The sequence below is a fragment of the Hordeum vulgare genome, chromosome 3H (genome assembly GCF_904849725.1).
Source record: "Hordeum vulgare subsp. vulgare chromosome 3H, MorexV3_pseudomolecules_assembly, whole genome shotgun sequence".
Classification (NCBI taxonomy): domain Eukaryota; kingdom Viridiplantae; phylum Streptophyta; class Magnoliopsida; order Poales; family Poaceae; genus Hordeum; species Hordeum vulgare.
In genome coordinates this window covers 618,348,545-618,362,800 of record NC_058520.1, presented here as the reverse complement: position 1 = coordinate 618,362,800, position 14,256 = coordinate 618,348,545, and the positions used below count along the sequence as shown (strand labels likewise).

The window sequence follows — 14,256 nt, the reverse complement described above, 5'->3', positions numbered from 1 at the left end:
AACCCTGGAGGCAGGAACCTTGATGAAATCTCTTTTTCTTTTCTCTTCATTTATTTAGTAGTACATGACGGTGCATTGAGTATACTTCTCCAGAAACCCGAAGTGTCAACGATGTTGATTTTTCTTTTATGCATGGAATCAGCGACGAATCCTGGTTAATTAAGCGCTAAGCGCATCCAGATCAGGATCGACGACAGCGAGCGTGGTAATTGATGCACCACGTAATGCGTGAGCGATGATCAATTAATGGATGGTGGAAACCAAGAACTGTGGGATCTTCACGAAAGTCCATGGCGCGTCGGCGATTAACAATCTGGTAATTTTATGGGGCACCTATAGTAAGTCCTAATCCACGTGCCCTGCTATATAACAAACCCCCCTAAGCACACATTTTCTTGTAGCTGTCCCATTTCCTCTTCCCTTCTCTTGTTTCCTTTTCGTGAGCGGCCAACATTGGTTTGGTTTGGTGGTGACCATGGAGAGGACGAGGGGGTTCTCGGGGTTGCCATCATCGTGGTGCATCCTCTTGTGCCTGGCCGCCGCTTCGATAGCGGCGGAGGCGGCTCCGTTGCCGCAGTACTACAACGCCATTTTCAGCTTCGGCGACTCCTTCTCCGACACGGGCAACTTCGTCATCATCAACTCCGGCAAGCTGCCCAACATGCCCAAGTTCCCGCCACCGTACGCCCGCTGCTCCAACGGCCGTCTCGTCATCGACTTTCTCGGTACGTACCTCCTCTGCTGATCCAACATATACTCGCTGAATCAAAATGGGGACTGATGGATGATTGATTGATGTTTGCAGCCGAGGCGTTGGGAGTGCCGCTGCTGCCACCGTCGGCGAACAAGGGCACTAACTTCAGCCAGGGCGCCAACTTCGCGGTGATGGGCGCCACCGCGCTGCCGCTAAAGTACTTCTGGGACAACAACATATGGAGTATCCCGCCGTTCAATACTTCCATGAACTGCCAGCTCGAGTGGTTCCAGGAGGTTAAGGAGACCATCTGCTCCTCCCCGCAAGGTAATTCGCGCCGCCGATCGACACATGATCGGTTGTGAGTTTTTTTATTTCTGATAAAGAATGGATTTTATTAGCTTAAAATGGAGCATCAACGGAGTTTTGAGTTTCTTGTCCGTTTCTCTTCTTGGAACCGAAAAAAAAAAACGAAATGCAGAGTGCAAGGACCTTTTCGGGAAGGCGCTTTTCGTGTTTGGCGAGTTGGGCGGCAACGACTACAGCTTCGCATGGAAGGCGGAGTGGAGCACGGACAAGGTGAAGACGAAGATGGTGCCCAAGGTGGTGGAGTCCATCATCCGCGGCATCGAGGCCGTGCTTGATGAGGGCGCGCGACACGTGCTTGTGCCGGGCAACCTCCCCGCTGGGTGCATCCCCATCACACTCACCATGTACCCGTCTGAGAACCGTAGCGACTATGACCCACGCACCGGCTGCCTAAAGAAGTTCAATGGCGTCGCCCTCTACCACAATGCCATGCTCCGCATCGCCCTCGACCAGCTCCAACGCCGCCGCCCGGATTCCCGCATCATCTATGCCGACTACTACACCCCCTACATCCAGTTCGCGCGCACACCTCACCTCTACGGTTAGTCCCACTCCCAACCACACCTCATATGTCTGGTTCCTTATTTGATTCCTACTTCTTTCAAAGTGGTTAGGAGCAGCGTGCGTGTTCTGTTCTACTATATATGCTTTGTTTCAGTGAGAAATAATACAACTTTAGGGACACATTATTTATTTTCCAAGATAATACTCCCTCCGTTCCTAAATATAAGTCTTTTAAGCGATTTCACTAAGGGTCTACATACGGAGCAAAATGATTGAATCTATATTCTAAAGTATGTCTATATACATCCGTATGCAGTCCATTAGTGAAATCTCTAGAAAGACTTATGTTAATTAGAAACGGAGGGAGTAATGTGTAGTGTAATAACGAGATTTGTGGCCAACTGCAACTTCAGGGTACAAGAGGGGGGCCCTAAAGGCATGCTGCGGCGGCGGTGGCCCGTATAACTACAACATAAGCTCGTCATGCGGGCTGCCCGGCGCCACGGTGTGTGACGACCCCGATGCGCACGTCAGCTGGGACGGCATCCACCTCACCGAGGCGCCCTACCGCTTCATCGCCAACACCTGGCTCAAGGGCCCCTATGCGCACCCGCCCCTCATCAATGTCGTTCGCGACGATATGGTCTATTAATCGGAAATCCAATTCGGTTTCCAGGAGCACACGCTCAATATGCTTTTTTCAGATGTCAGAAAAATCCAAAAAATAGATGTATTCACACACAAAAATGCTACCTGTGTTTTCTTTAGGTGCAAAGCTTTGGCATTTTAACTTGTGGAAAAAAGGCAAGGTGAACACGAAGTGTTAGCTCCAATAGATAATTTTAATTTTTTACAAAGCAATGCTATACCATTTGGCATGCAAATTGGCAAGCATTCTTGTTATACTAACATGAGATCTAAAAATTCGAGTAAATCCCATTTTTGATGCCCTACTTTCTGCTTTGTGACAGATTTTACCCCCGGCTGTTTATTTTTTGCTTTTTTTGCTTTTGGTTTGCTTGTTTTAGGATTATAACCCACCATCTTGTACAGGGCCGGGCCAGCAAAATTGAAGGCCCTGTGCCAAACATTGAAATGTGGCCTATTTTAAAGGAAAGTATTTGTTATTGTTTCACAATATAATCTATGAATAAGACATCGCTTAATAAATACAACGTCTTCTATGACAGAACTAATTGAACTCAGTTGAATTGAACTCAGTTGAATTATACTCCCTTCGTTTCTAAATATAAGTTTTCTATACAGATTTCAATACAAACTACATATGAATTACATAAGGATGTATATAGACAATTTTTAAAATGTATATTCACTCATTTTGATTTGTATGTAATTCATATTAAAATCTCTAAAAGACATATTTTTAGTAACCGAGGGAGTATAAAAATAGGCAGCTACAACTGCTACAGACTCATCTATATGCAGTAGTCTTTCACTTAGTGACACAGTACATCTAGGAAACTACGACTGACCTTTTAAAAAAATAATAAGAAACTACTACTGTGTGTATAGCACAATCCTTCCAATTGTGGAATAAAATTAAATAGTGACACAGGCTGACTAGTTTAGAGTAAAATCAACTAGTACATTCGGCAACAATCAAATTAGATGGGCACGATGCGCAAAAGAAAATGATGGACTGCTGATTCCATCAAAGAATACAGAGACTCAGAATGGATGGACTTTGTGACAAACGGATACAGTTTTTACCAAAGTAGGGCACCATGTGAAAATCAATCAAGTAAAGGCATGCAAGGATCAATACGCCTGCAGCCTGTGAATTGAGGTGCTATAAAATATTTGGGGCCCCTCCAAACTGGAGGCCCTGTGCGGCCGCACGTGCTGCACACCCCTAGGCCCGGGCCTTCTTGTATCTCTTCAGCAATTTGAGCCTTATATATAAAGCGGGGTTAAAATCTATTTTGAGATCTTGCTCTTGTCTGAAAAACTAGCCAACATTCTATCAGCGCCTCGTGCATGATCAGTGGCGGAGATAGGCCCCAGGCAAGCCGAGCCAAGGCCCAACTTGTTCGTTGACCTTTTTTAGGAACACCTGTGTTTTTCTTAGAGATGAACATTGTTCGTTTACTAGATTTGATGAAATCAAACAGTAATGTTTGGAATAGCGACGAAGGCTCGAAGGATGACGATGGTTCCCCCTCGGGCGAGTCCAGAATGTGCTGTGGTGTAGCGCTGTGTGTTATGCATCCATGGTTTTCAATTTCAGTTTAGAAAAAAATTCAGCACCAACTGGAATCACTGAAATTCAGTGGAATTCAGTAATTTGAGTTTGCATTTCGGCCAAAGGACCGAAATATTCACTTGAATTTAATTAAATATTTGAAAATTCAAAAATATTTCCAGTGTACTACTTAAATTGCTGAAATATTTTGGCTGAAAAGTAATATTTCAGTGTCTACTGAAATTTCATTGAAATCTCACTCAAAGTGAAACCCATGTACGCACCATAGCGGCCGCATGAGTTATTTTTCATGATGCTGTCCATATTCTGATGTGCTGTGTTGTAAGTTTTGAGTCCTGTAATTATTGCATTGCGCTCTTCTGGGGTTGATATACATATGTAACAACAATAGGTTGTTGATTCTTTGAAGGGGAGCTGTGTGCATCCTCGGCATGGGTTTTCTATAAATTTGGCGCGCCACCTGAGTTTGAGCAATATGCTGTAACAGCATTTCTTTTTTCCACAATGCCACACTTGCCAGATCATGCAATGTTCATGAAGACTTGTTGTTTTGAAGAAAGTGGGATGCCCAATTTTATTTTTGGTGTTGTATACATATTTGTTTTCCTGTGTAAACAATATTTTTCTCGTTGCAAGCTGAAGTATGACTGAACAAGCAGATCATTGCTATTCAAATTTGGCGATCAAGTCCTTCCATTTTATATGGACACTGAGATTCAGCCATACCCTATTTACCTGCTAATCCATGAGTATTATAATTCATTGTGTCACTCACACGAAAGCGAAGCTGACACAAGCAAGGCTGGATGAAAACCAAGATGCAAAATGCACTGGCCTAAATGAAGTCTAAGCACTGCTTGTCTTGGGATGAGGGCACGACACGATTCCCCAGTTTCTCCTCACTACCTCCAGATCTTCATGGAAGTGCTTTACATAGTATACAGACATTAGATCCGTAGCCCTGAGGCCCGCCTTGCTCACCCATGGCAAGTAATGCTAGAAGAAGAGTCCCCCCCCCCCCCCCCCACACACACACGACAGAGAGCATGCACATCGGGAGGAACATTTGCTCGAGCTTGATCATCTTGAGAGCAGTCTCACCCATCAAGTTGGTCGGGAGGCCGAACATCATGTGCCAGAAGTCATGCAGCTCTCGCGGGCACGGGTCGCGACGAAGGCAAGGTTGTCGGTTTCCATGAAGCGAACTGGTGGGCGGTCATCGGGTGAGAAGTTCCTTGTTCCCATGAGCAGAGCATAGGCAGCACCAAACGTGGTCTTTGGCATGTCCCAGGCACGAGAAATCCGCGTCCATATAACCCGAGGACGCTCCAGAAGAATTTCCTGTAGGAACATGCTACGTATTTTAGTTAGAGTGGAAAGAAGTCCATAGACAAATGGACATGCAAATTGCATCGAACAGGTAAAAGATTATGTCCATTGCCCGAAAAAAACCACATACTAACAGGAAAAGTACATACTTTACAACTAACTATTTTAGACATGAAGGAAGTCTTTAGACAAATGGATGGAACTGTATCTTCAGTTTGCCATGTATATGCAAATTGGATCAAACAGTAATATCAATGGATATTCAAGTTGTTTAGGAAGTATCTAGAACAAATGGTAAGCAAAATCGAGTGAACAAGACAACAACAAAAGGAACCAATCTAGAATAAATGCTTCATATAACCAATCCTTCGTTCATATCCAATCTTTTGTGGATTATGCCCACTCTCCGAAACCATATAAGTAGGAAAAAATATATGGTGTACACTAATTCTAGCATGGGTTAATCATTCTAAGACTTGGCATGAAGAATTGTGGTGTTCCAACAATTGAGCAACCTTAGCTATAGAAATCTGCAAAATACACACAATAGGAAAGGACCCAAAGCGATGGTCCAAGGCAACGACAACAGAAGTACAAACATTACAACACACCCCAATAGGATCAAGCAAGGCCCCGAACGCCGAACCAACTGCAACAACCGCCTGCTGCCAGCCCTTGAGGTTAACACGGGACGCCATCATGACGCGCCGCAAACACCATGATGCCGATGGTGAGAACTCCACACTCTGATGCAGGTTTGCTAGCCCTAGCCCTAGCCTGTTGGATAATTACCATAGCATCATACAGTGATACGGCTGCATGCAGCAATTGATGCATAGGCAGAGGATTTAACCTCCTTTTCAAAAAAGGAAAAATACAGTGATACAATCATTTAAATCGGGACTAGGCTATTACATGACCCATCCCGTGTGGATAAATGCGGATGGCGATGTTGGCGCATAGAAACATGGCACATGCTATTTAGTTTCAGTCAGTGGCGGATCTAGGATTTGAAACCTCTAGGGTGGTTGTAAAAACAAAATTTGACAACAAACATGTCATGTGAACTTTCGAAGTAATTACCAACAACACATATAAATAGATCAATATGGTCTTACAATCTTACTAAAATTCCTGGTTTTGCAACAATTCTGCAACAATAATTTACTTTCAATCAATAAGCCTAATTGGGGCCAAAAAAATGTATGTTTTGGGTTCATGTACTATAAGCATAGCAAAAAAAAACCCTCAATCAGAAACTAGGAATGGAAAATTGGGTACCTTAAAACGGGTTAACCGGCGCATGTTGCTGATTTGCTGCCACCAGATTAGTGACTGGGTGGCTGTCGCCGACTCTTTAGGGGTGCTAGGCAGCCAGGGGTACGGGCGCAGCTGCGGATGGCAAGGTTATCGTGGCTTGCAGAAGGTGTCGGGTGGCCGGGAAGGAGAGGCAGGAGTAGGGAGCCTCTTGGATGGCTGGGATTCGGGCGGCGACCGGCGATGAACAAACGAAGAAGCGGGGATGGAGCGGCTGAGTGGTTGGGGACATTTTTCTAGAAACGGTAAGAACTACGTGGTGTGTGCGATGTACTAAGTCAAACTAGCAGAAATGCCCGTGCGTTGTTATGCACTATGCAGCATGTTATCTCTAACTCGGGTCCAACACAAAACCCCTATCCCACGACACACCTTCTTTTTTATGTCCGAACCTCCACTTCCTACTCGGCTTTTCGCTGTAATGGTACATTTCTCATTGGTGGCACCTCCTTTAAAACCAAAAAACGTGCACCTCATCTTCCCCGTGCATTGCAACAACGATAAATTTTTTCATGTTAACAATATAATAGAGTGGGTTAAACTTATGCCGAACAGTTACTTGAACAATCCTACCATCTGATATGTTGTCCTCAGTTTCACCAGAAAGCAACCAGAACTCCTCATCTGGACTTGGCTCGGCATAAGGGCTCCTCCGATCAGAGAAACCACACAGTAGCTCCAACTTTATGTCATACAACGTTTCTCTCTTATCATATCCGATGCTTGTTTGGACATAATTGCATTGATTAACTCCTATGTATAATTAAAATACTAAGATGATAGGAATAATTGAAAATTCAAAACTTAATAAAGATTCATAACACCCAAAACACATACATACCCTAACTTTTACAAAGATTCCCTCCGGTTTGTCTGAAGTGGGACTTTCCAGCTATAAGTCTGGAAACTCACTAGAGAGAAAGTGATGGCGGTGAAGTTGCCGGTCACATCTCAAACTGGGATCTTGGGGTATAAAAACTTTTTCTTCGCGTGTGTCCCTTTCTTATTGCACCGTAACCATGGATAATCTTCATCATTTAACATGATGCTTGGGTTAGTCTTCATTGCGAAGGAAGGAACTTCATCAAACTTTTCATAATCTTCTGACATGTCTGTTTTATCCTTCACTCCCATGATTTTTCTTTTTCCTGAAAGAACTATGTGGAGTTTTGGCTCATCGTATGATGTATTCGCTTCCTTATCTTTTCTTTTTCTCGGTTTGGTAAACATGTCCTTCACATAGAAAATCTGCGCCACATCATTGGCTAGAACGAATGGTTCGTTTGTGTACCCAAGATTGTTGAGATCCACTGTTGTCATTCCGTAATGCGGGTCTAACTTTACCCCGCCTCCTGTCAGATTGACCTATTTGCACCGAAACAAAGGAAACCTTAAAATCATGTCTATAATTAAGTTTCCATATCTCCTCTATTAACCATAATATGTGTCATTTACCCCATTGGTGTTTGCCGCATCAAAGCGGGCACTACTGTTTTGGTTAGTGCTCTTTTTATCTTGGACGGTCATGTAAAATGTATTCCCATTTATCTCTTACCCTTGGAAATTCATTACAGTTGAAGATGGTGTCTTGGCGAACAAATACAACTTATCTTCAACATATTTGTTATTGATGAGGTGTGTTTGGAACCAACCGTTGAAAGTCGTCATATGTGTATGTTTAATCCAGAAGTCAGACTGCTCCGGGTTTCTTGGAGCATACAATATTCATGTGTTCCTCGATATATGGAGGCATCAACATGAAATTTTATAGAACTGTGTAGTGTGCTAGAGTGAAAGAATGCCCGTCCCTACTGTTGGGGGACGCGCATGGGAAACAAAAATTTTCCTACGCGCACGAAGTCCTATCATGGTGATGTCCATCTACGAGAGGGGATTTCCGATCTACGTACCCTTGTAGATCGCACAGCAGAAGCGTTAAGAAACGCGGTTGATGTAGTGGAACGTCCTCACGTCCCTCGATCCGCCCCGCGAACCGTCCCACGAACCGTCCCGCGATCCGTCCCACGATCCGCTCCGATCTAGTGCCGAACGGACAGCACCTCCGCGTTCAGCACACGTACAGCTCGACGATGATCTCGGCCTTCTTGATCCAGCAAGAGAGACGGAGAGGTAGATGAGTTCTCCGGCAGCGTGACGGCGCTCCGGAGGTTGGTGGTGATCTAATCTCAGCAGGGCTCCGCCCGAGCTCCACAGAAACGCGATCTAGAGGTAAAACCGTGGAGGTATGTGGTCGGGCTGCCGTGGTAAAAGTTGTCTCAAATCAGCCCTAAAACCCCACTATATATAGGAGGGAGGGAGGGGAGGAGGCAGCCTCAAAACCTAAAGGTTTGGCCGAAATTGGAGGTGGAGGAGTCCTACTCCAATCCTACTTGGAGTAGGATTCCACCTTCCCACTTGGAAACTCTTTCCACCTTGTGTTTTTTCCTTCTCAAACCTTATGGGCCTTAGTGGGAACTTATTCCAGCCCACTAGGGGCTGGTTTATCTCTTCCCATAGCCCATGAGACCCCTTGGGGCGTGACACCCCTCCTGATGGTCCCCGGCACCCCTCCCGGCACTCCCAGTACACTACCGATGAGCCCGAAACTTTTCCGGTAATGCACGAAAACCTTCCGGTAACCAAATGAGGTCATCCTATATATCAATCTTTGTTTCCGGACCATTCCGGAAACACTCGTGACGTCCGTGATCTCATCCGGGACTCCGAACAACATTCGGTAACCAATCATATAACTCAAATACGCATAAAACAACGTCGAACCTTAAGTGTGCAGACCCTGCGGGCTCGAGAACTATGTAGACATGACCCCAGTGACTCCTCGGTCAATATCCAATAGCAGGACCTGGATGCCCATATTGGATCCTACATATTCTATGAAGATCTTATCGTTTGAACCTCAGTGCCAAGGATTCATATAATCCCGTATGTCATTCCCTTTGTCCTTCGGTATGTTACTTGCCCGAGATTCGATCGTCAGTATTCGCATACCTATTTCAATCTCGTTTACCGGCAAGTCTCTTTACTCGTTCCGTAATACAAGACCCCGCAACTTACACTAAGTCACATTGCTTGCAAGGCTTGTGTGTGATGTTGTATTACCGAGTGGGCCCCGAGATACCTCTCCGTCACACGGAGTGACAAATCCCAGTCTCGATCCATACTAACTCAACGAACACCTTCGGAGATACATGTAGAGCATCTTTATAGTCACCCAGTTACGTTGCGACGTTTGATACACACAAAGCATTCCTCCGGTGTCAGTGAGTTATATGATCTCATGGTCATAGGAACAAATACTTGACACGCAAAAAACAGTAGCAACAAAATGACACGATCAACATGCTACGTCTATTAGTTTGGGTCTAGTCCATCACATGATTCTCCTAATGATGTGATCCCGTTATCAAGTGACAACACTTGCCTATGGTCAGGAAACCTTGACCATCTTTGATCAACGAGCTAGTCAACTAGAGGCTTACTAGGGACAATGTTTTGTCTATGTATCCACACATGCACTGTGTTTCCAATCAATACAATTATAGCATGGATAATAAACGATTATCATGAACAAAGAAATATAATAATAACTAATTTATTATTGCCTCTAGGGCATATTTCCAATAGTCTCCCACTTGCACTAGAGTCATAATCTAGTTCACATCACCATGTGATTCTAACGAATCCAACACCCATATAGTTATGGGGTCTGATCACGTCTTGCTCGTGAGAGAGGTTTTAGTCAACGGTTCTGAAACTTTCAGATCCGTGTGTTCTTTACAAATCTTTATGTCATCTTATAGATGCTGCTACTATGTGCTATTCGGAAATACTCCAAATATCTACTCTACTATATGAATCTGTTTCACTACTCATAGTTATTCGGATTAGTGTTAAAGCTTGCATCGACGTAACCCTTTACGATGAACTTTTTAACCACCTCCATAATCGAGAAAAAATCCTTAGTCCATCAGTTACTAAGGATAAATTTTGACCGCTGCTAGTGATTCAATCATGGATCACTCTCTGTACCTCTCAACAGACTTTGAGTTAAGGCACACATCAGGTGCGGTACCTAGCATGGCATACTTCAGATTCTACAGCCAAGGCATAGAAGACGACCTTCGTCTATTCTCTTTATTCTGCCGGGGTCGGGTTTTGAGTCTTACTCAAATTCACACCTCACAACGCACCCAAGAACTCCTTCTTTGCTGATCTATTTTGAACTCCTTCAAAAACTTGTCAAGGCATGCATCTTGTTGAAACTTCTATTAAGCGCTTTCGATCTATCTCCATAGATCTTTGATGCTCAACGTTCAAGTAGCGCAATCCAGGTATTCCTTTGAAAAACTCCTTTCAAACAACCTTGTATGCTTTATATAAATTCTACATTACTTCTGATCCACAATATGTCAACCACATATACTTATCAGAAATTCTATAGTGCTCCCACTCACTTCTTTAGAAATACAAGTTTCTCATAAACCTTGTACAAACCCAAAATCTTTGATCACCTCATCAAAGTGTATATTCCAACTCCGAGATGCTTGCACCAGTCCATTGAAGGATCGTTGGAGCTTGCATACTTGTTAGTATCTTTAGGATCGACAAAACCTTCTGGTTGTATCACATACAATGTTTGCTCAAGGAAACCGTCGAGGAAACAATGTTTTTGACATCCTATGTGCAATATTTCATAAATAATGCAGCAACTACTAACATAATTCTAACAGACTTTTAGCATCGCTACGAGTGAGAAAGTCTCATCATAGTCAATTGTTTGATCTTGTCGGAAACATCTTTGCGACAAGTCGAGCTTTTCTTAATAGTGACTTATCACCATCATCGTCTGTCTTCCTTTTAAAGATCCATCTTAACTCAATAGTCCTATGACCATCAAGTAGTTCTTCCAAAGTCTACACTTTGTTTTCATACATGGATCCCCTCTCGGATTTCATGGCTTCCAGCCATTTGTCGGAATCCGGGCCCACCATTGCTTTCTCCATAACTCATAGGTTCATTGTTGCTCAACAACATGACCTCCAAGACAGGGTCACCGTACCACTCTGCAGTAGTACGCGACCTTGTCAACCTACGAGGCTTGTAGTAACTTGATCCGATGCTCGATGATCACCATCATCAGCTTTCACTTCAATTGGTGTAGGCGCCACACGAACAACTTCCTGCGCCCTGCTACACACTGGTTGAAGTGATGGTTCAATAACCTCATCAAGTTCTACCACCCTCCCACTCAATTCTTTCGAGAGAAACCTTTCCTCGAGAAAGGATCCGTTTCTAGAAACAAACACTTTGCTTTCGAATCTGAGATAGGAGATGTACCCAACTGTTTTGGATATCCTATGAAGATGCATTTATCCGCTTTGGGTTCGAGCTTATCAGACTGAAACTTTTTCACATAAGTGTTGAAGCCCCAAACTTTAAAGAAACGATAGTTTAGATTTCTCTAAACCTTAGTCTATACTGTGTCATCTCAACGGAAATACGCGGTGCCCTATTTAAAGTGAATGCGGTTGTCTCTAATGCATGGTAATTCGATAAGAGACATCATAGCATGTACCATACCAAATAGTGCGTGGCTATGACGTACAAACACTGTTGGAATTATGCCCTAGAGGCAATAATAAATAAAGTTATTATTATAATTCCTGTATCAAGATAATAGTTTATTATCCATGCTATAATTGTATTGAATGAAGACTCATTTACATGTGTGGATACATAGACAAAACACCCTCCCTAGCATGCCTCTAGTTGGCTAGCCAGTTGATCAAAGATAGTCAGTGTCTTCTGATTATGAACATGGTGTTGTTGCTTGATAACTGGATCACGTCATTGGGAGAATCACGTGATGGACCAGACCCAAAGTAATAGACGTAGCATGTTGATCGTGTCATTTTGTTGCTACTGTTTTCTGCGTGTCAAGTATTTATTCCTATGACCATGAGATCATATAACTCACTGACACCGGAGGAATGCTTTGTGTGTATCAAACGTCGCAACGTAACTGGGTGACTATAAAGATGCTCTACAGGTATCTCCGAAGGTGTTAGTTGAGTTAGTATGGATCAAGACTGGGATTTATCACTCCGTGTGACGGAGAGGTATCTCGGGGCCCACTCGGTAATACAACATCACACACAAGCCTTGCAAGCAATGTAACTTAGTGTAAGTTGCGGGATCTTGTATTACGGAACGAGTAAAGAGACTTGCCGGTAAACGAGATTGAAATAGGTATGCGGATACGGACGATCGAATCTCGAGCAAGTAACATACCGAAGGACAAAGGGAATGACATACGGGATTATATGAATCCTTGGCACTGAGGTTCAAACGATAAGATCTTCGTAGAATATGTAGGATCCAATATGGGCATCCAGGTCCCGCTATTGGATATTGACCGAGGAGTCTCTCGGGTCATGTCTACATAGTTCTCGAACCCGCAGGGTCTGCACACTTAAGGTTCGACGTTGTTTTATGCGTATTTGAGTTATATGGTTGGTTACCGAATGTTGTTCGGAGTCCCGGATGAGATCAGGGACGTCACGAGGGTTTCCGGAATGGTCCGGAAACGAAGATTGATATATAGGATGACCTCATTTGATTACCGGAAGGTTTCCGGAGTTACCGGGAATGTACCGGGAATGACGAATGGGTTCCGGGAGTTCACCGGGGGGGGGGGGGAACCCACCCCGGGGAAGCCCATAGGCCATGAGGGTGGCGCACCAGCCCTTACTGGGCTGGTGGGACAGCCCAAAAGGGCCCTATGCGCCAAGGATAAGAAATCAAAGGAAAAAGGAAAAAAAAAGGGAGGAGGTGGGAAGGGAGGGGGACTCCCTCCCACCAAACCTAGTCCAACTCGGTTTGGGGGGGGGGGGAGAGTCCTCCCCCTTGGCTCGGCCGACTCCTTGAGGGTCCTTGGACCCCAAGGCAAGGCCCCCCTCCCTCCCACCTATATATATACGGAGGTTTTAGGGCTGATTTGAGACGACTTTTCCACGGCAGCCCGACCACATACCTCCACGGTTTTTCCTCTAGATCGCGTTTCTGCGGAGCTCGGGCGGAGCCCTGCTGAGACAAGGTCATCACCAACCTCAGGAGTGCCGTCACGCTGCCGGAGAAATCTTCTACCTCTCTGTCTCTCTTGCTGGATCAAGAAGGCTGAGATCATCGTCGAGCTGTACGTGTGCTGAACGCGGAGGTGCCGTCCGTTCGGTACTAGATCGTGGGACTGATCGTGGGATTGTTCGCGGGGCGGATCGAGGGACGTGAGGACGTTCCACTACATCAACCGCGTTCTCTAACGCTTCTGCTATACGGTCTACAAGGGTACGTAGATCACTCATCCCCTCTCGTAGATGGACATCACCATGATAGGTCTTCGTGCGCGTAGGAAATTTTTTGTTTCCCATGCGACGTTCCCCAACAGTGGCATCATGAGCTAGGTTCATGCGTAGATGTTTTTCTCGAGTAGAACACAAAAGGTTTTGTGGGCGGTGATGTGCGCTTTGCTGCCCTCCTTAGTCTTTTCTTGATTCCGCGGTATTGTTGGATTGAAGCGGCTTGGACCGACATTACTCGTACGCTTACGAGAGACTGGTTTCATCGTTACGAGTAACCCCCTTTGCTCAAAGATGACTGGCAAGTGACGGTTTCTCCAACTTTAGTTGAATCGGAATTGACCGAGGAGGTCCTTGGATGAGGTTAAATAGCAACTCATATATCTCCGTTGTGGTGTTTGCGTAAGTAAGATGCGATCCTACTAGATACCCTTGGTCACCAC

At 44.6% G+C, this 14,256-nt stretch overlaps 1 protein-coding gene and 1 pseudogene across 1 annotated transcript; one reads left to right on the top strand and one right to left on the bottom strand.

Moving 5' to 3' along the window:
• The first annotated feature begins 387 nt into the window (after positions 1–387).
• Positions 388–2,679, top strand: LOC123445740 (GDSL esterase/lipase At1g28580-like). The gene is made up of 4 exons (XM_045122773.1): positions 388–725; positions 806–1,021; positions 1,176–1,604; positions 1,981–2,679. The coding sequence occupies exons 1-4, from the start codon at positions 476–478 to the stop codon at positions 2,217–2,219; spliced, it is 1,134 nt and encodes a 377-aa protein (XP_044978708.1). The 5' UTR covers positions 388–475; the 3' UTR covers positions 2,220–2,679.
• A 1,958-nt stretch (positions 2,680–4,637) lies between these two features.
• Positions 4,638–5,818, bottom strand: LOC123442310 (annotated as a pseudogene).
• Between the last annotated feature and the right edge of the window lie 8,438 nt (positions 5,819–14,256).